Source organism: Geotrypetes seraphini, chromosome 18 (genome assembly GCF_902459505.1).
Source record: "Geotrypetes seraphini chromosome 18, aGeoSer1.1, whole genome shotgun sequence".
Lineage (NCBI taxonomy): Eukaryota > Metazoa > Chordata > Amphibia > Gymnophiona > Dermophiidae > Geotrypetes > Geotrypetes seraphini.
This window is the reverse complement of record NC_047101.1, coordinates 10,745,579-10,766,707: the sequence shown is the minus strand read 5'-3', so window position 1 is coordinate 10,766,707 and position 21,129 is coordinate 10,745,579. Positions and strand designations below refer to the sequence as shown.

General features: G+C 44.4%; 1 protein-coding gene across 5 annotated transcripts in view; it reads right to left on the bottom strand.

Moving 5' to 3' along the window:
• The window catches only part of JADE2 (jade family PHD finger 2), a 164,463-nt gene that overhangs the window by 40,262 nt on the left and 103,072 nt on the right, over nucleotides 1–21,129 (bottom strand). For all 5 annotated transcript variants that reach the window (XM_033927173.1, XM_033927172.1, XM_033927171.1 and 2 more), the window contains 2 exons: nucleotides 6,171–6,382; nucleotides 108–275 (listed from right to left, as the gene is read on the bottom strand). In XM_033927173.1, coding sequence (XP_033783064.1) covers nucleotides 108–275; nucleotides 6,171–6,382 — 380 coding nt within the window. The remainder of the gene's footprint in view (nucleotides 1–107; nucleotides 276–6,170; nucleotides 6,383–21,129) is intronic.

Sequence of the window (21,129 nt, the reverse complement as noted above, 5' to 3'; positions counted from 1 at the left end):
ACAAAGAAGCCTGTCGCAAGAGTCACACATCAAAGGTCACTGACCCAGACACATTCTCTGCATCTACAGCCCTACAGTTCCGGCGAAGTTACCAAGAAATATCTTACTTCGGGTATCCATAAGGCACAGCTCACATGGACCCACTTAGTCCCGCTCCTTGTGGGTTTCAAAGCTCCCCCTCTCTTAGGGCAAAGTAAACATTTTGGCTGAACTCCGAGGGCGCACGTGCGACAAAGCCAGCTACCTAAGGGGACTTTCAGGATCCCATAGCAAGCCTGTAAGCAGAAACAAGGAAAAGTGCTTAGTCACAGCAGGGGTCTTCTCTGTGGAGGCAACAGGGCGGGAATTCTGTAAATGGCGCCTGCCGCATGTCCGTCAAATATAGGCTTCCCAAGGCAAAACGGGGATAAATCAAAAAAATGCAAACCCAGGCGTATAGTGCTATAAATAGATCAAATAAATACACTCTAGGCATATAGCAAAACGTTCACTAAGTCACACTTATATTGTGCCCAGAGAACCGTTACAAGGTAAAAACGCCATGTCAGTGAGCTGGAAACGACTCAAGTTCTCAATCATTGCATAACGGTGCGTATATAAGGTGCTTTTTTAAAATACTTAATTGAAAGACAAAAAGTCAGTTCACCACATCAAAAAATAATGAATTCAAACTTAGCTGCATGTGAACGTGTGAGTAAGTACAAATGGGTCTCAGGTCCTCACGCGTTTCGCAATCGGCTGCTTCAGAAGACCCTGATTGATGCAGGCCAAATAGCTCGGTCTTGAGCAGAAAGAAATATGAGCTATTTGGCTGCCGATGGAAGCTCGTGTAAAGTTTAAATTCGCCTGCCTCTGTTTTAAAGTTTTCTACGGTCTAACCCCTAAATACATCACTGACCTCTTCTCCTTCTCAGCCAACAAACACAAGAGAAGCTCCCACTCGCACTTCGTTTCTCCCCCGGTTAGAGGATGCAAACTAAAAAAACACCATGAGCATCTTCTCTCACATCAGGCTGCCCTATGGGGTAAAGACCTAGAACAACTCCTATTGCCCACCACTTATGAGGTATTCAGGAAACACCTCAAAACTCACCTATTCCTGAAATACCTAGACAGCTGACCCACTTCCCTCCTTCCCCTCTCTTGCCCTTTCTCCCCATTGTTCCCACATCCCTTAAATTAACTCAACTTGTACGTCAACTCAACTTGTACTCCACTAATCTTCTGTAAACCGCATAGAACTTAACGGTATTGCGGTATATAAACTGTTATTATTATTATTATCAATCAGGGTCTTCTGAAGCAGCTGATTGCGAAACGCGTCAGGACCTGAGACCCATTTGTACTTACTCACACGTTCACATGCAGCTAAGTTTGAATTCATTATTTATTGATGTGGTGAACTGACCTTTTTGTCTTTCAATTAAGTATACAGTGCTCCCCCGGTCATTCGTGGTCCAAGTCATTCGTGGTATTTTCCGACCGCGAATGACCGGGCAGGAGAGGGCAGCCGGAGAGGCAGGAGAGAGCAGCCGAAGCGCCGGCGAGTGAAGGAAATCACTCGGGGTATGCTCCAACCGCCTCTTCCTGCACTAAAGTCGGGCCTTACCAATCAGGAGCTGCGTGTCAAAGCAGCTCCTGATTGGCGAGGCCCGACTTTAGTGCAGGAAGAGGCGGTTGGAGCATACCCCGAGTGATTTCCTTCACTCGCCGGCGCTCCGGCTGCCCTCTCCTGTCTCCCCCGCTAAAAACCGTATTCGCGGTTTTTCAACATTCGCGGGGGTTCCTGGAACAGAACCCCCGCGAATATTGTGGGAGTACTGTATTAAGTATTTTTAAAAAAGCACTCTATTTACACACTGTTATGCAATGATTGAGAACTCGAGTCGTTTCCAACTCACTGGCAGGGCATTTTTACCTTGTAACGGTTCTCTGAGCACAATATAAGTGTGACTTAGTGAACGCTGTGAAAGTTTTGCTATATGCCTATTGTGTATTTATTTGATCTAGTCAAATATAGGCACCATTGCAGAATTGCACCTTGTAGAACCTACCAGTGGCTTAGCAAGAGTGAGAAATACCTGGGGGTGATGGTGCCCCTCCACCCCCCCCCCCCCACACTCCTTCCTGCCACGCGCGTGCCGCTTCTGTAATGTTCCTGGCGCGAGCAGCATCCCCGAAGCTGCTGAGGTCCAGGAAGTGACATCAGAGGAAGAACCAACGCTGGCACGACAGCAGGTTGGGGGTTGCTGCCCGTGCCCAGAATGTTACAGTAGTGCGGGGAAATGGAGCACACGCGCAGCAGTTAGGGGGGGGGCGGCGGGTACCTGCCCTCACCAAGATGGCACCCAGGGAAGACAACCCCCCTTTACCATGCCACTGGAGCCTACAATGAGTTAGACGCTGGTATATTAGGCCTAACACATACCATGCCTATGCTCTGCCCCAACCATGCTTACTTTTCAGGTATGGGTGGTTAGGTGCCCAGTGTAGGCATCGCTAGCCACCATGCCAATATCCATGCACAACTTTAATGGGGGGGGTTTACATATTTTAAAATCAGGTTTTAATGGCATTTTCAATTAAAACGCCAACTAGCCTAATTTTAAACAATTAAGTTTCATGCGGAAATCGGCTAGGTGCTGTGAGGGGCCACCGATGTAGGTGCTTAGTGGGCCTAACCCAGATTCCGTTTACAGAATTTCCCCCCCCCCCCCCAGGAATCCCCATCACAATCACACCAACAAGACAACCCTTCATCAAACTTATAAAGTACTTTATTTTCCTTGGGACTGCACCTGATGAAACATCGTACATCATTGCGTTCTGTGAAAGCCTAAAGAAATCTGCTTCTGCCTGCCAAAACAAACATTTTAGCCTCAATGTGGCTGTAATGAGGTTCATGTAGGACTTTCTAAAATGCCACCTCAAGAGACTTCAAACTAGAGAATGACACGGTGACAAAATTCATCACCGTTCCCGTCCCCGCGGATAACCGTGGGAAATAATCCCATGTCATTTTTTAGTGTCTATTTCATCCTCTGTCCTTCTACACTAGCATTCTTCAAAGCAAAGCTTGTGGGTCAGTGGTTGTGGCCATTCATACTCCGATTATTCCCTCTCCTTAAAGAATGACATGAAGATGGTTTACCGCGGTTATCCGCGGGGACGGGGACAGTGTTTAATTTTGTCACCGTGTCATTCTCTACTTCAAACCATGCGAAATGCAGCCGCATGATTACTGGGTAATGCAAGAAAATTTGGTCACGATACTGCATTATGAGCCCCTTGGTTCAAAGTTGGAGTAGCGAGTCCCAGCGCAGCAAACACGATGCAGCCCACAGGAACTGAATTGGCTGTGTTGCATTTGCCACGTGGGAATCGCTACTGTGGCTTTGTAAAAGGAGCCCTATATCTGAAATATCGTTGGCTACTGATATCTTTTAGAAGTCGGTTTAAAATGTTAACAATGAATATCAACCACCTTATAAAGGGGATAAAGGATATGGGACTTAAGATGCCATCCATCTGTGGTTACAATCAAAGTGGTTTACATATATTAGGTACTTATTTTGTAATTGGGGCGACGGAGGGTTGAGTCACAGGGAGCATCTGGGGATTGAACCTGCAAACCTCAGGGTGCTGAGCCAGCAGTTTTAACCACTGGACCACACTTCTACCCTCTCTTTAGTTATTCCATATATACCCTTGAGGGTGTTAAGATCACTGCAATTGGTCCTGTCTCAACTGTCAAGGATAAAGTGGGAGTGTGGCTTGGTGGTTACAGCTATAGCCTCAGCACCCTGAGATTGTGGGTAGAAAATGACAAGGTGACAAAATTCATCACCGTTCCCGTCCCCGCGGATAACCGCGGGAAATAATCCCATGTCATTTTCTAGTGTCTATTTCAACCTCGGTCCTTCTTCAAAGCAAAGCTTGCGGGTCAGTGGTTGTGGCCATTCATACTCTGATTCTTATGTGAGCCAAGGATAATGAAGCCATTGTGACATCACTGATGTGATTGGCTCTTAGGCACTGGTGGAATGAGGCATTATGACATCACAATATCTGCTCTGGAATGTTGCTGCTCAATCTCAGCATTCTTCAAAGCAAAGCTTGCGGGTCAGTGGTTGTGGCCATTCATACTCTGATTCTTCCCTCTCTCCTTAAAGAATGACATGAAGATGGTTTCCCGCTGTTATCCACGGGGACGGTAACGGTGATGAATTTTGTCACCGTGTCATTCTCTAGTTGTGGGTTGAAACCCTGTGCTGTTCCTTGTGACTCTAGGCAAGTCACTTAATCCTCCACTGGCCCAGGTACATTAGATAGATTGTGAGCCCACCGGGACAGATGGGGGAAAATGTTTGAGTACCTGTTTGAAGCGATTTTGAGAGGATGGGCTAAAAAAAAGCAAATAAATAAACTGGCAATGAAGCATTTTGGGGGGCTGGTACTGGTCTTATGGAATGCTCTTCTGAAGGAAATTTGAGCTGAAACTAATTTCCAAAAAATTAAGGTTTTAATTAAAACTTTTTTTCTTTAAACAAGCATTTGCCATTGAGGTGGATGGAAATGAAAGGATTATTACTATTATCAGTATAAAAACGTAATCTATTGCCTGTGGTGACTGCATATTTATGCAACGTACAATCTAAAAAAAAACCCCCAAACAAACATAAAAAGAGGAAAACAACTCCGCAATTTACCCTCCCTTTTGCAAAATCGGTTTTTAACGCAAGCTGGCGTGCTAAAATGCTCTGCGCTGCTCTCAACCTTCATAGGAACTCTGTAAGCGTCGGGAGCAGCAGAAAGCATTCAGCACGCCGGCCTTTTGCGGTTAGATGAGAAAGAAGACTACATTCCACCAAGAGCATTCATAACTTAGCCCCCCATTCTACAGCCCGGAGCGCTAAATGCTCAGACGCTCAAAGGAATTCTTTGAGTGTTGTAGCATTTAGCGCAATGGCCCAGAGTAGAAACCTCTACCACAGTTAGAAAAAAAAAAAAAAAAAGGGGGTGGGGGGGGTGGGATTAGCGTTTCTGCTAAATATAAATCAGATATGCCCCCCCCCCTTTAAAAATCCTTAGCATGGTTTTCAGTGCCAGCCATGGCGGTAACAGCTCCGGTGTGGCCCGCGCTAAAAACCGTACTATGGTTGTGTGAAAGGCGGAGAGGATACTGCGTGATGGTTAGTGTTAATTATTGAAGGGGGAGGGTGGGAGAGATTGATTTCTTGAATGAGTGTTTTAGCCTATCCTGCTAAAGTCAATTGAATTCTTTTAAACTACAGTGGTACCTCGGTTTGCGAGTGCACCGGTTTGCGAGTGTTTTGCAAGCCGAGCAAAACATTTGCAAAATAGGTGCCTCGGAAACCGAGCATGGCTCGATTTACGAGCACCCCCCCTGCAATCCGGCACCCCCCTGCCTCGAACCGGCACCCCCCCCGCCACGATCTGACCCCCCCGCCACGATTGGGCAACCCCCCGCCACGATCCGACCCCCCCCGACACGATTGGGCACCCCGCCGACACGATCCGACCCCCCCCCCCCCGACACAATTGGGCACCCCCACGCCGCTTCTTACCCTCATCTGGGCACTCTTGAAGATCGGCCCTCGTCTGCTGGGCCTTGAGCATCTGAGCATGCTCAAGGCCCAGCAGACGAGGAGTCCGATCTTCTAGAGTTCCCAGATGAGGGTAAGAAGCGGCGGGGGGTTGCCCAATTGTGTCGGGGGGGATGTCGGATCGTGTCAGGGGGTGTGCCTGATCGCAGGGGGGGGCCTTCGAGGGGAGCAATGCCGGTTCTTGGGGGGGGGAACGCATCAAAGCGAGTTTCAATTATTTCCTATGGGGAAACTCGCTTTGATAAACGAGCATTTTGGATTACGAGCATGCTCCTGGAACGGATTATACTCGTAATCCAAGGTACTACTGTATATTGATTTTTTTAAATTGTAAACTGCTTAGTTTTGTGTATATCAAATTTTAATAAACTATAAAAGGCATGTATGAAAGGCTATCTATCATTCAGAGATCAGCAATGCCATTTTGATTCTACTTTAAATTCTTCCTGATTTTTGCTGCTAAAGTGAAGATCTCATCTCGCCCTTTTGATCCCTGAAATGGGCAGGGTGGGAACACATGTATAAAGACGATCACACACTCACCTGGTGCACGCAGACATTGCACTTATCACAGAAAACCATTTCGTTCCCATCCTCCCCTTCCGGCGAGCGGCAGACATCACATACGACATCTTCATCGTACTCGATGCCCAGTCCCTCCTCAGTCTCAATGGCAAGGTTCATGTTCCGATAGCAAAGTACCTCCAGCTCCTCCAAAACCATCTCCAGCGTCAGCTCGTCCAGCCGTGGCATCTCTGCAAAGTCAAGGGACAAGAACACCTTTCACCGCCTGAGAATCTGAGCGCGCCTGTGCGGGAAGACTGGCCTCAGCATTTCTGTGCTCTCAACAGAACCCCCCCCCCCCCCCCCATTTACAAAACCGCAGAAGCAGTTTTTAGCTCAATGCTCTGCGCTGCTTCCGACGCTCTATGAGTGTCGGGAGAAGAGCAGAGCATTCAGTGCGCCAGCCTGAGTAGATGAAAGCCAACCTGCTCCAGCTACAATATTGGACCAAACCGTGTGGCACAACGAGATTCTGTCTGGAACAGTTTCAGAACAAGGATGTTTTCACCAAGGGAATTGTTTGAGATTTGAATCTCAGCAGGAAATTGATGGCGCTGATAAAGATCTGTGATTCGAATAACTGCTGCTTCTAATTTAGGATATGGTTTGCGTTTCATAGGCAGTAATAAAATATGGCTTCTGGCGAGGAGAAAAAATCCATTCAGTTCCACTAATGCAGATAATTGCATCTGACGGTTTAAATGTCTAAGACGACAGGTCTCACACAGATGCAATAAAAACTCAAGACAAGCCTGGCAATGGAAAGTCAAGGCTTTACTTGTTAGACCTGAGGAAATCACCCTTTCTGTTGATAATTAAATTGAACTGTACTGAGCCTGGCCCCATGATTGGTCACAGAATTATGTTGGGATACACTGCCACTGGGAATAGCCCGCTGATTTGCCTGTTTAGATTGTAAGCTCTTCGGAGCAGGGACTGTTTTTTTTACTCTTTGTGACTGTGCAGTGCTGCGTGCGTCTGGTAGTGCTACAGAAATAATTTTTGATCGAGTCGAATGGCGGTTTCTACTACAGGTTCTGAGATGGTTTAATTTTGGCGAGGACTTCGTTGCTTGGATACACGCACTATATTGGAAACCGTCCTTCAGAATTCTAATAAATAATTTTCTTACCAAGCCAATTCTTTTAAAAAGGGGAACAAGGCAGGGATGCCCTCTTTCGCATCTCCTCTTTAATCTCTCTTTAGAACCCTTATTATCAGCCATTAGACAGTCCAATGCCATACAGGGCGTACCCTCTGCGTTTAGAGAATTTAAGATTGCAGCTTATGCAGATGACATTATGTTTCTTCTTAAAAATCCACAATCGTCTCTTTCTGCCTTAGTCCCCTTAACCGAATTATACTCTTCATATTTAGGTTATAAAGTCAACTGGGGGAAATCAGTTATTTATCCTCTCAATAATCATGCTTCCCGTTCTCACATACAAAATTTTCAATTTTCTTGGTCTACCTCACGGACCGGCGGTTGAAGAACAGCGGTCTACGTCACAAGGAAGGTCCTGACTTCCACATCAATGGACCTAGGTACCATAAAAAACCAAAATGTTCAAAAGTAGACAATGTGGAACCAGATCCTGGACTTCCAAGAGTTAAAATGGTATAATTTATTAATTTCTTAATCAAATTCAAATATCACAATATGCTAAAAGCCAAACACATTTCAGGAAAATGAAGTCACTCAGTCATATATTGCTGCATTCTGATGATCAGACCCTACACGGGCCGTGTTTCGGCAGGATTTTGCCTTCTTCAGGGTTGCATTTTGCATATCTAATTTTCATTTTCTCCATCTATTGTCTTAAGTCACATACTATTGTCTTAAGTTTCATATGTTTTTTGTGTGGTTTTTGTATGATTGTATTTTAAAGGACCCCTGAAGAAGGCAAATACTTGATGCCTATTCCCCGCCCATAACCACACCTACTGTTTGAGACAGGCATTGGGCTCGATTCACTAAGCAAACCGATCGTGTACTGATCGGTTTACGCTCACTTTACGACTACGGCTCGATTCACTAACCTTCCTCAAGATCTCATCCGCACCCTATCCGATCTGCGCATGTAAATGAGAAAAAAGGCATGTAAATTTCTTAAGGCATCGATTCATGAAACCATTTCGTCCAAACCGACTGGCCTTTCCGTTCCAAAAAGTTTTGACTGCTGAGGACCAGTCGCTTTACATTTTCGCCCACTATTCCTGCCTAGCAACTGCTGCGTGTTAAGAACCCCATTAAAAATATATATCTACCTCGCAAAAAATCCAAAATATATCTAAACTTTAAATATATGTAAACTTTCATGTACATAAGCGTTAGAAATATTTTTTTGGAATGCGCATAGCGAGCGCAGGAGTGAATCTCAGATTTGTAAAGCACATGGCGAGAAAATTTGTAATGCGGATTAACCCCGTGCTTTGTGCATCGTACATTTCATACATCGATGCCAAATTTAAAAAAAAATCAAAAATAACTTTTAAGGGCCAGCTATCCCCCCCCCCCTTCCTTCCAGCTAGATTGTCGCGTGTATCTGACGTCACGGGGTCGCCTTTGGTTGCTTCGTACTTCATAGCAGAAAGAGCCGCACAGCCTCCTGGGATTTGTAGGCTGTATATAACAGCGCGTGATCCTAGCGCATTCAACTATTGTGCCTTCTAGCAACTTAATAGTTCTTTTCCTGAGAGAAATGTTAAGCTGTTTGGAAGCGCGCAATAAACTTTGAGATCGATCCGTAAAAAAAGGACGAACTCGAAGAATTCCACAGCTGCTCACAAACCTCCAATGCTATTTCTCCTTAAACCTCTCCAACAAATTGTTCGAAAAGCTATGGTCACAGCTTAAACAGTTTGCAACAACACTTAAGAAAAAAAAAAGAGAGGTTGGTAAAAACTACAGTTCTTATATTGAATTTTTTACGACAACAATGCTTTGTGGTAGGCGCATTCGGAGCCTGCCAATGACATCTGCGATTAAACCCCGCCCCATTTCTAGGCAGTGAAGTCTTAAAGAGCTAGCGCATGCATTATGTGCTTCAAAACCAACAAGGACGACAGTGCGCACGCGCGTTGATCGATGTTACAGCGAGACGTGGGGGGCGTGTTTACGATTTGATCATTTGCATGGACAAGCTTTACTGAATCGATCGGCCAGAATGACTCGGAAACGGATAGGACACAAATAGGATAGATTGTGGATTTTAGTGAATCTAGCCCAGGGGGTCTCAAAGTCCCTCCTTGAGGGCCGCAATCCAGTCGGGTTTTCAGGATTTCCCCAATGAACAGGCATGAGATCTATGTGCATGCACTGCTTTCAATGCATATTCATTGGGGAAATCCTGAAAACCCGACTGGATTGCGGCCCTCAAGGAGGGACTTTGAGATCCCTGATCTAGCCCATTGTTTAGGCATCCTTAGGAGTGGGAGAGCCCCTCCACTTAGGCGTCACTAGGCATCCTAAGAGGTTAACGCCCAACTCTTAAATTGTTTAATTAATGTGTTTGGTTTTTTTGATTGGCTGAAAAATGGTCAATTACCATGCCGATTAAGCCAATTAAAAAGTTAGGTGTCGCTAGGCGACTGCAATTAGGGAATTGGTTATAGAATATGGCCCTTAAGCCTCAATGACTGAAATATTTTGCAATTTTTTTTCCAAAAAACTTCTCCCAGTATCTGCTTCAATATGGGAACATGAATCGGCAGCAGTCACAGTTAAAAAAGGCAACAATAAAGTGCCTTGTAAAGCAAGCTCATTTGATGTAATTTACGATGAAGGTATTCAAAACAGCAGCTACTGGGAAATCTTGTCATGGCCCCCATAACACAATGTTTTATGGGATTGGCACATGCTCAGTAAGAAATTATAATAAGCACTAAAACGACCACAAAACCCTGCCACAGGAATAACGACTCTGTGCTTGTGACTGGGTGAGGAATAAGACTGTCGTTTTAGCCACAGGCCGTAAAGAAACTTTGTGTTCGCATTTGAGTCTTGAATTGTAACAGATGATGTATAAAGAGCGTTAAAAACCCCTAAGCCTCCCACCTGAATGTTTTCTTAAAATGTAACCATAATAAAACATGAAAAAATGATTCCCAACATGCTCCCCCAGTGGAAATAAATTAGCATTTAAAATAAGCCTGATTTATCATGCAAAAGGTGGGAGGGGGGGTCTTCACATAAAGGAGGGCAAAAGGTTTATTCTAATGGAAGTATTAAACAATTGTTGATGTTGTTTGAATTGTAAATTGTCTCCTTTTGGATGTTATTGTCATTATTTGTTGTTTCTCAATAAAGTTCTTCTGTAAATTTAAAGAAAAAAAAAAAAAAAGCGCCAATAAATTCCTGTTACTAAACTAAACTAAATTTGTAGCAAAAAACAACTCGGAAATGTGAAAAGCTAATAATATTGAAACAAACACTTTCACCAATAATTTAGATAAGTGGATTTTTCCTCTATCTTCTGCACAACAGCCCTGCTTCAAGTTTATTACTATTGGGAGTCGGTCTGGAGGTTTTTTGCCAGTGAGGTGTTCGCCTGACCACCTTGGACCACCATTGTGGTGGTGGAAGGGTTCCAATCTGAGGCTTTTTCCTCCAGTCATTTGAAACTCCCTCTATTGAAACTGCAGCAGTACTGATTTTTGTGACATTCTATTGCATTGGTGAAAGTGTTTGTTTCAATACTAAACTAAACTAAACCTTAAGTTTATATACCGCATCATCTCCACGGAAGTAGAGCTCGGCACGGTTTACAAGAACTTAAAAATGAGAAAGGGTAGGAAAAGGTTTACATAAGTTTATAAATCGAGTGGAAAAGTAAGGGAAAAGAAATGACATGTTAGAGAAGAGCCAGGTTTTTAGTTCTCAGCTTACTAAAACTGAGTTCTTCAGAGCAGGAATAAATTCAAAGCTCATGAATTAAGGAGGGCTACATTTTTCAAATGCACTGCTCAGCCACCCAAACTTGTGCACGATGGGACCTTCTCCCGCTCACTCCCACACATGCAGTGCCTTTGCTTGACAAGTCTGTGCAGGTATCTAAAACTGGCATCTTAGAAGTTTGTGTCAGCTCTTTTCAAAAATCTAACACTTCCCGCTTTTTGGTTCCCTGTCCCTCTTTATCTTCCTAGCTCCTTTCCTATAACCCTTCATTGTAGCTCCTTTTCAACCTAACCCTGTAAACCATGCTGAACTCTACACTTGTGGAGATGGCGCGGTATACAAACCTAAGGTTTAGTTTAGTTTAGTTTAGCGTGGAATAGATTCTATTGGATTCTGGCACTAGTTCCTTTTGGAATCCCAAGTGGCTTTTTGAAATGTAAATGTTTGGTAACGTCTCAAAATAAGGATTATGTGATTTACTATATTTTTCTATATTGATGCTTTCTTAAGTCTTGGATCAAGTTAATTTGTGGACTAAATAAATAACATTTAATTTATTAAAATTTAGATTTAGCCAGGTTTATACCGTCCATATTCCTTATATTTTAATTTTAATCAATATTCAAGTTGATGTGCTTGTTTAAAATGTAAAAATTTGGGGGGGTGGAGAGGGCACCACTGCCCCGGTCACCCTCACTTCGCCATTGCAAACTGTATCATATGAATGCTGCTGTAACCCCTATCTAATATAATAAAACGCTAGGCCGCACATGCACACTTCCTATGCGTGTGCCAGTTTTCCGTGAGCTGTAACGACCCATAGGAAGTGCGCATGCGCGGCTTACGATCTGGCCTTCTCCCTGTTGAAAGACGCAGCTCCCTTCCTGTAAGTTGGCCGTCCCCGCCGCCGTCGTTCCCTTGCGCAATATACTCTCTCCGCTCTCTCTCTTTCTCCCCCCCCCGAGGCGGATGTCGACCGCGGCGGCCCGAGTCGGATGTCGGCTGCGGCGGCTGCTGGCCGTGGCGGCTGTCAGCGGCTGCAGGCCGCAGCAGCCAAACCCGGAAAGCATTTTAACATGGAGTTCAGGAGGAAGGTATGGGGGGAGGAAAATACTGCAAGGGAAGTGGGGTGGGAGGGAAATGCTGCAACACACGGAAATGGAGGGGCAGAAAAGGGGTTGATGGACAGGGAAGAGGTGCTGATGAACAGGAAGGGGGGTCAGAAAAATGAAGACAGGCCTACTGCTGGACAGGGGGAGCAGGCAAGGGGTGGTTGTGGACAGCTAAGGAAAAAAAAAAAAATGACAGACAGAAATACAGAAAGCGGCTAAGGAGAGAGAAAAAAAAATAAAGACAGACACACACACATATATTCTAGCACCCGTTAATGTAACGGGCTATAAGACTAGTTGACTAATAATTATGTAACTTGTTTTGTCTGAATTATATGTATGCTATCTTGTAACCCATTCTGAGGACGGGATTTAAAACAAATTAAATAAATAAGCATCCACAAAGTGCCCGTCCTTCAGAAGTGAAGCTCCCTAGATCTCTTTTGTCTTCTGCGCTCGTCTTAAGAAGCTCTATGGCAGTATTTAGTGTGCCGCGAGACGCTGGCGAGAAGGAAAGCGCTGGCTGACTGCTTACAGGACGTGCCGGCGCCTCTCCTGATGTCCGTGCCCTCCAGCCGCGGCACTGAGTTTGGTGCGCTGTGGCTTCAGAAAGTTTGCGGGACGCTGCCCCGTGGAGAAGGAACAATCTCCTATTTGCATTTGTACCCCGCTGCAAGTAGAACCTGCGCACTGCCCTTCATCGCCCTCAGCACAGATCTCTGTTTACATTTACAAGTTTTGCATCACAACAGGGCGTTCCCTTTAAGGTGGCATGCATGCCTTGATTGAGTGAACCAGTGCAATGCCCATCCCTGCTATAACACAAAAACAATACACTCACGGGCAGCGTCTCCAAAAAGTCTAACGTGCCAACAATGTGTTGCTTTAAGAGGAAGCCCAGTAACGAGAGGCCTCAGAGGTGCCAACACAAAAGACGTGCCTGGCCACACCACGGTGGAACAGGACAAAACAAGTTTCTTTCTGGCATATACACATTACACATGCAGAAATTAACCACACTACCTTGGGATAAGTGTCAGATGCATTCCTACATAATTTCCCTAGGCCACAGGGTAGCGATGCGCCATCTAAAGTGTGGCACTCAAAAGTGGCTTTTCGAGACCCCAAATTAGTGTCTGAAACGTTAGATCTAGAGGCAGAATGCTCACGCCATGGTCCCAGAAAACAGACTGGCAAATGGTGTGCAATTTCCAGAAGCACAGTGATAAAAAAAACAAAACTGGAGACTTTATTAAATTTAAAAAAAATGTGCCCGACATGGCTGTGTTTTGCCCAGCAACGGTTGCTTCAGGGACAAAACATGCCTTATGGTGCGAGCATTTCTTCACAGGCCGACCTCCACGGGGATCCACTGCTCAGGCTGCACTACGCACGAACTCTATATCAGTAATGATGAATGTAACTGTCGTTACAGAATACTAGTGCCACAGTTATACATCTAAAGCACTTGCATCAGCTCAATGTCTCGTGACTAACTGGAATACTGTGTACAATTCTGGAGGCCGCATTATCAAAAAGACGTGCGGAGAGTTGAGTCGGTTCAGCGAATGGCCACCAGGATGGTCTCATGACTCAAGGATCTCCCGTATGAGGAACGACTGGGTAAGTTGCAGCTGTACTCACTCGAGGAACGCAGAGAGAGGGGAGACATGATCGAGACGTTCAAATATGTCACGGGCCGTATCGAGGTGGAAGAGGATCTCTTTTTCCTTAAAGGACCCACGGCAACAAGAGGGCATCCGTTACCCACAGCAACAAGAGGGCATCCGTTGAAAATCAGGGGTGGAAAACTTCATGGCGACACCAGAAAATATTTCTTGTAATGTAATGTAATTTGTAATGTAATTTATTTCTTATATACCGCTACATCCGTTAGGTTCTAAGCGGTTTACAGAAAATATACATTAAGATTAGAAATAAGAAAGGTACTTGGAAAATTCCCTTACTGTCCCGAAGGCTCACAATCTAACTAAAATCTTCACCAAAAGGGTGGTTGACCGCTGGAATAATCTTCCATAACAGGTAATTGAGGCCAGCAGCGTGCCAGATTTTAAGAAAAGATGGGATTGGCATGTGGGATCTCTTCATGGAGGTAGTTAGGGGGTGGGCCGTTAGGGTGGGCAGACTAGATGGGCCATGGCCCTTTTCTGCCGTCATGTTCTATGTTTCTATGAGGCATTTTCTAATCCGTGTGCGTAAGTGTCAGGCACGCCCCTGACCCACCGGTGTCCTCCCTGGTCTCTCCTCCCCTTGCAGTTGTATAGTATGGATTTTGTAAACTCGAGGTCTAGAATCTCGACTAAGGGCAGTTACGTGCCTAACTGCTAATCACTGCCAGTTAACACAAATTAAAGTCAGTAATTGGTTGATAATGCTAATTAGCAGCTAACAAAGCAATTAGGTTACAACCATAATTGGTGCTATTCCCATAACGTGCACGCAACTTTGCGCACATGAATTTATAGCATTAAGGGTATCTGGGTAATAACTCTATAAAGTGGGCACTGTCCGTGCCAGATATACTCATATATCATTAGAATCCTGGTACATATATAACAAGAGTTTTTTCTTGGAATTATATCCATCTTAATTAGATTGTAAACTCTTTTGAGCAGGGACCATCTCTTGCGTGTATTTTTTGTATTTATATACCACTTATGGCCTAAGTGATTTACATTCAGGTTCTCAAGCATTTCTCCTTATCTGTCCCAGTGGGATCCCACTCTATCTAATATATCTGGGGCAGTGGGGGATTAAGTGACTTGCCCAAGGTCACAAGGCGTAGCATGGGATTTGAATCCACAACCTCAGGAGGCTCAGACTGTAGCTCTAACCACTGTGTATATAAAAATACTGGTACATATGCACCTATGTGCTAATACGCTATCTAAGTACTATTCTAAACCTAGGCTCATATATCTACGGGTGGACATGCACACTTGACAGCTGTAACTTATAGAATACTAAAGGTTACACACTTAACACTGGAACTCATACACCCAAGTATGTAAGTAGTTAGGCTGATATTCTTTCATAGAACATGCATCTATCAAGCACCCTCCAGGTTCCAATATATAGGCAAACTATTTTTTTTTTTAATTGAGATTTAACAATTTCAACAATATAAAATAAGCTCTTGTACAAGAAATACAGAAAGAAACTCAAATAATTAAAGAAATTTTCAATTAACATAAAAATTGCTATCTTCCTTAGACCCCAATAACAGGGAGGCGGGATCTTGGTAAAGAGAAGAGAATCATATTTTAGACCCCCCCAAAAAAAAAAAATAAGGAAAAGGCTTAACGGAAATAGGCAAACTATTATAGAATTCCCTCTTTGACTTCTCTGCTTCTTTTAATGCAGGGATGCACGGACATAAAAGTCCTTTATAAAATTATCCCAAGTGTATTAGAAGTAGCAGCCTAGACACTGGTCTGAAACCCAGAGCAAACTCAGTTCAAATTTCACTGCTGCTCCCTGTGACCTTGGCTAAGTCACTTAACCCTCTACTGCTACAAACTTAAGACTGCAAGACCTCTGGAGAACTCGAACGCCAACTCACCTTGAACTACTGCTGAAAAAAGGCCTGAGCTAAATCTAAACCAACCGAGAACAGATCAAAAAACAGGGCCAGTACACGTGAAACTCAGATTCTTAAAGGCTCCAGCTCAACAGGGGGCAGCCGGTGTTGATCATGTGCCAACACTGAATCAACAGTGCTGTTAGCAATGTTGTGGGAACTGGGGAGGAAGCTCTTCCTTCTTCACAGCCAGGATGTGCTGACCCACAGATCTTGTTTGTGGCCATCAAAGAGCGGAGAGCCACTGCAAATAACTTCCTAAACCTCTTGCTCTCTCGATTCCCTAAAAGGCTTCCACTACAAGGGAAAAAGGCAATGAGGGAAGGAGAGAAACAGAGAGGGAGTCCGAGCAATGCGTAGCGTCTTTTCCCGATTCAACTAGCCATGAATTTGTCAATTCCAGTTTAGAATTCCCTGGGGCACATTAAGTGGCAGTTGTATCTGATGAGCTCCCGGCTATAAATGGCTTGCGAGTCCCTGAACAATGAGGCCTCGAGGTACAACTGTTTCTTCACGTCTGCTCCATTTCACCCCAAGCCCTCTCTCATCAGAGAAAGTTATCACTCTTAAACTCCGGTGGCACATAACAGGTTTTATTAGCTGAGCAAACAGTTACCTGGATTGAGCACTTAGCCCAAAGTATTAAGAACACAAGGACATAAGAATTACTATACTGGGACAGACCGAAGATCCATCAAGCCCAGAATTCTGTTTCCAACACTGGCCAACCCAGGTCCTAAGTAGTAAAACAGATTTTATGCTGCTTATCCTAGGAATAAGCAATGGATTTCCTCAAGCCATCTCAATAATGGCCTATGGACTTCTCTTTTAGGAAATTATCCAAACTTTTTTTTTTAAACCCTGCTAAGCTAACTGATTTCATCACATTCTCCAGGAACAAATTCCAGAGTTTAATTATACGCCGAGGGAAGATCTTTTCTCCGGTTTGTTTTAAATCTACTACTTAGTAACTTCATCGCATGCCCCCTATTCCTAGTATTTCTGGAAAGAGTAAAGGGATTCACATCTACCCTTTCCACTCCACTCAGTATTTTTATAGACTTCTATCAGCTGACCCCTGAGCCGTCTGTCCTCCAAACTGAAGCCTCTTTAGCCTTCCCTCAAAGTATTTCAAAATTCAACACCAAGCTTCAAGTGTTAACACATTTCTTTTTATCTGGGAAACCCACAACGGACCCAAAATAATTTATTATACAGGTGCAATGGAGTAGAACGCATCATCCATCATCTGACTTTTTAAAAATCTATTACTTCTATCATTAAGCTTAACGCTAACAGTCGAGAAACCAGTATCTCTTGTTATTGTAAAGTAGCAGTCAGGTAAGAAAACGAAACATAACGATGAGTCAAGAGGAAGCAGAAAGGACCCTCGGTCATGCTACGCGTAAGGTAAACACAGAAATCTATGTCCTGGTTTTAACCTGTTGCATGAACAAACATGTTGTTTTCTTTTGTTCTAGCACTGGCTGTGATTCTGACAGTTTGTTTTTCTTGTCTCTTTAGTGCACATTGAATATAGACAAAAAGAAGCTATTACTCACGATTTAACATCAATCCCATATAATTTATTATATTGGAATTTTGAACTCTGAATTAGAGAATGTCACGGGGAAAAAATCTGTCCCCGTCACCGGATCACCATCCCCTTCACCGCCCCGTCCCCGGAGCATCCACCCTTCCCTCGCGCCACCTCAATGCCCCTCGGCGCCCCTCGCGCGGTCTGTGCATCTCCCTCCCCCCCCTTACCTTCGCGGCGCATTTTAAGGTTTGAGTAGCTTGTTGAAAGCCGCTGGAGTGTTCGTGCAGTCGTGTGCGTGTGTGGGCGGAAGCTCTGCCCACACACGCGCTCTGGCGGCTTTCAACAAGTCTCAAACCTTAAAACGCGCCACGAAGGTAAGGGGGAGGGAAGGAGACAGATAAGATAGATGTAGGTAGGAAGGAGGGAGGTGACTGCGCGCGTTCCCTCCCTTAACTGCAGGGACAAGGCCATTCACCGCTCCACCTGCGGTAAGCACCTTTCCCCCCTCCACAGTTTTGGGCGGGTTACCCGCGGGTAACATCCACCGTGTCATTCTCTACTCTAAATAAGGTGGTTCATTGATCGTGAGCAAGTTATTCACAGACATTTCATGAGTTGGATGATGTGGTTCCCTGTGTGGTAACTGATGAAAAGACAATAAAATGTGACATTATGAACTTTGGACACTACTATGGTGTTGACCATTATCTAGATTTATAATATGAATGTTTAATTTATGAGTGAGTGTGATGCATGTATATTTGGTTATAATAAATTATATGAGGTTGATGTTAAATTGTGAGTACACTTCCCCCTCCGTATTCGCGGGGGTTAGGGGCAGAGCCGGCCCACGAATAATATTCGGGCCAGTTCTGCCCTTATCCCCCCGCTTCCCCTAGCTATTTTTAGCCCTGTAAGCCCCCCCCCCTTAAGCCTTACCTGGTGGTCTAGCGGGTTTTCAGGCAGGAGCGATCTTCCCACGCTCCTGCCCCGTGCAGATAGCTCACAGGAAATGGCTGCCTTGAGCTCCCGTAGTCTCTCGAGCCATTTCCTGTGAGCGATCTGCATGGGGCAGGAGCGTGGGAAGATTGCTCCTGCCCCGAAAACCCGCTAGACCACCAGTTAAGGCTTAAGGGGGGGGGGGCTTACAGGGCTAAAAATAACCCGAAAATTGAAAAACAATTTTCTAGTCAAAAATTGTGAATAACCGAATCTGTAGAAACGGAATTCGCGAATATGGAGGGGGAAATGTAATAGCTTCTTTTTGTCTACATAGAAATTAATCATTTTCTCTGAAGCTATTTATTTAGTATATATTTCGGCTAAATACTAGTAATTTTAGTGCACTTTGGGCAGACTCTGCTCTTTGACATCTTTTGACAGAGTATTTGTGAAGTGGGGGGTGCTGGAAGGGAAGCGGCGTGGAGAGAAGGAGAGGAACTGGGTGACTGCTTACAGGACGTGCTTCTCGCTGCAAGAGGCACGTCCTGTAGGCAGTCAGCCAGCGCAGGCACTTCTCCTACTCCCCGGCGTCTCACGGCACGCCTGGAATCGTGGGCAGCACATGGTTTGCGATACACTGCTGTAGGCAATATAGCCTGTTTTGAGCTAGCAAAGTGCAGGGCAGACAAACTCTTGCGCTTGAAGACTAAGCCAGCTGCGCACTAAGATTACAGAATATCTCTGAGCGTGCGGATAGCACTTGTGTGTGTAACAGTCGTGCATGCAAGTGTGAACATTCCATAATCGATGTGCACAATTAGTACCTAATTTTAGGTACACTTTTTCATTAGAAATCAAAGTTTGTTCTTGGGATCCAGTTATAAGCAAAGTTCTACATAGTCCTCATAAGCAAATAAACCAGCAGGTGGCGCTAGAGGAGGACGGTGTCATAGACGTTACAAAAGGAAAGGCTATGAACGCCCTTTGTCAGCTGGAGTTAGTGGTCCGAGGAAAGGCAGACTGCTAGCACCAAGGCCATAAGATGATGGATGTAGGAAATTAGAAGACAGAATAAAATGGGGACAGATGCACAAAGTAGTAGAATAGTGGGACTACCAGGCCGCAGAACACCAAAGTCTCCCAAATTTCTATAGAAACGCCTCCGTGTGATACCCAGTACAGATTTCCAAACCTTAACCACAGAAGCCTGGAACTTCCTAGTGGCTGGCTCTGTGTCAAAAATGCAAACTCAGAGCCCAAAGGAAAGCAAAGAAGGACGAGAGCGTCTACCGTCCAGATGCACAACTGGTTCATATGTGCATCCCGAGCAAAACGGGTCACGGGAGGAAGCTGGAAATTACCGGCTGGTTAGTCCAACTCTGGCAGTGAGAAAACACTGGAGACTCCTCGGAAAGACATCTTAAATCGGGCAGGCTGCAGATTCAATGCTTCAGGGGTAACCAGAGAATTAGTTCAGGGGCAGGCCAAAAATGTTTGCTACTGTCCCACATGGGAAGCGACGGTGGACTGGGTTACAAACTGGCTTTGATTTAAAAAAAAAAAAAGTTCATGGAAAATAAAGGTGATGAAGGGATCAATTTTGCAGCCTGCTCTGTTCAGTATCTACAAAGAAATGAGGAGACCAAGATTTTTTTTTCTACATGGCACTAAATCTGAAGTGACAAAATGAGAAGCACTCCAAGAGAGCATGAAAAGTGCTAAAATCCTTGCCGGTTAAGTATCAATACAGAATACAGATTAATAAAGATTCATCTATTGCTGGAAAAGCACAGCTCGCCAAGCCAGAAAAAAAAAGATCCTTCTTACTGCAGGATATGGAAATTAAAGTGGTATATGATAGAGGGTGAGATAGCAAGGTCCATAAGGCAAGGAGACCTAGGGCTGATTGTATTCAATGAGTCAAGATAGTGAAACATTGTAACATAGTAAATGACGGCAGATAAAGACCTGAACGGTCCATCCAGTCTGCCCATAAGTTATACTCATTTAAAAATACATGATTAGATTAACTTGTCTCTATTTTGATATTTCTGGGCCGTAGATGGTAAAGTCTGGTATTGTCCTAGGTTCCGAATGCTGAAGTTGCCATCTAATCAAGCCATTGTGACATCACTGATGAGGTCGGCTCTTAGGCATTGGTGGAATGAGGCATTATGACATCACAATCTCAGCTCTGGAATGTTGCTGCTCTTTGGGTTTCTGCCAGGTAACATAGTAAATGATAGCAGATAAAGACCTAAACGGTCCATCAAGTCTGCCCATTAGTTATACCCATTAAAAATACATGATTAAATTAACTTGTCTCTTCTTTGATATTTCTGGGTCATAGACTTTAAAGTCCACCTGGTATTGTCCTAGGTTCCAACAACACGGAGAACAGAGCTGGAGGGATGCTGGATTATATAGGGAAAAGTATAACTACTGTAGACTCTCTGCTAACCAGAACTCAAGCAACCAGAAAAAAAAAAAAAAAAATCAAAGAAATACTGTAATACTTTAACCCCTTCCTTTTCATAGCCGCTTAGCGCCAGCTGCCACAGTAACAGTTCTGACGCTCATAGAATCCCTATGAGCGTCCAAGCTGTTACCACCGCAGCCGGCGCTAAAAACCCTAGCGCAGCTTTGTAAAGGAAGGGGTAAATAAAAATAAAATCAATTTCTGGCAGAAATTGAAATGTAAATTTGGCATGCACACCTGAGTACGTCCACGCTTTGCCTACCACATGTCCGGTAGTTTGTCTGGAACAGTTTATAAATATGGGGTATAGTATTAGTTAGGCCTATTTTTAATAGTAACTCTCAAGCAACCAGAAACTACATTTATC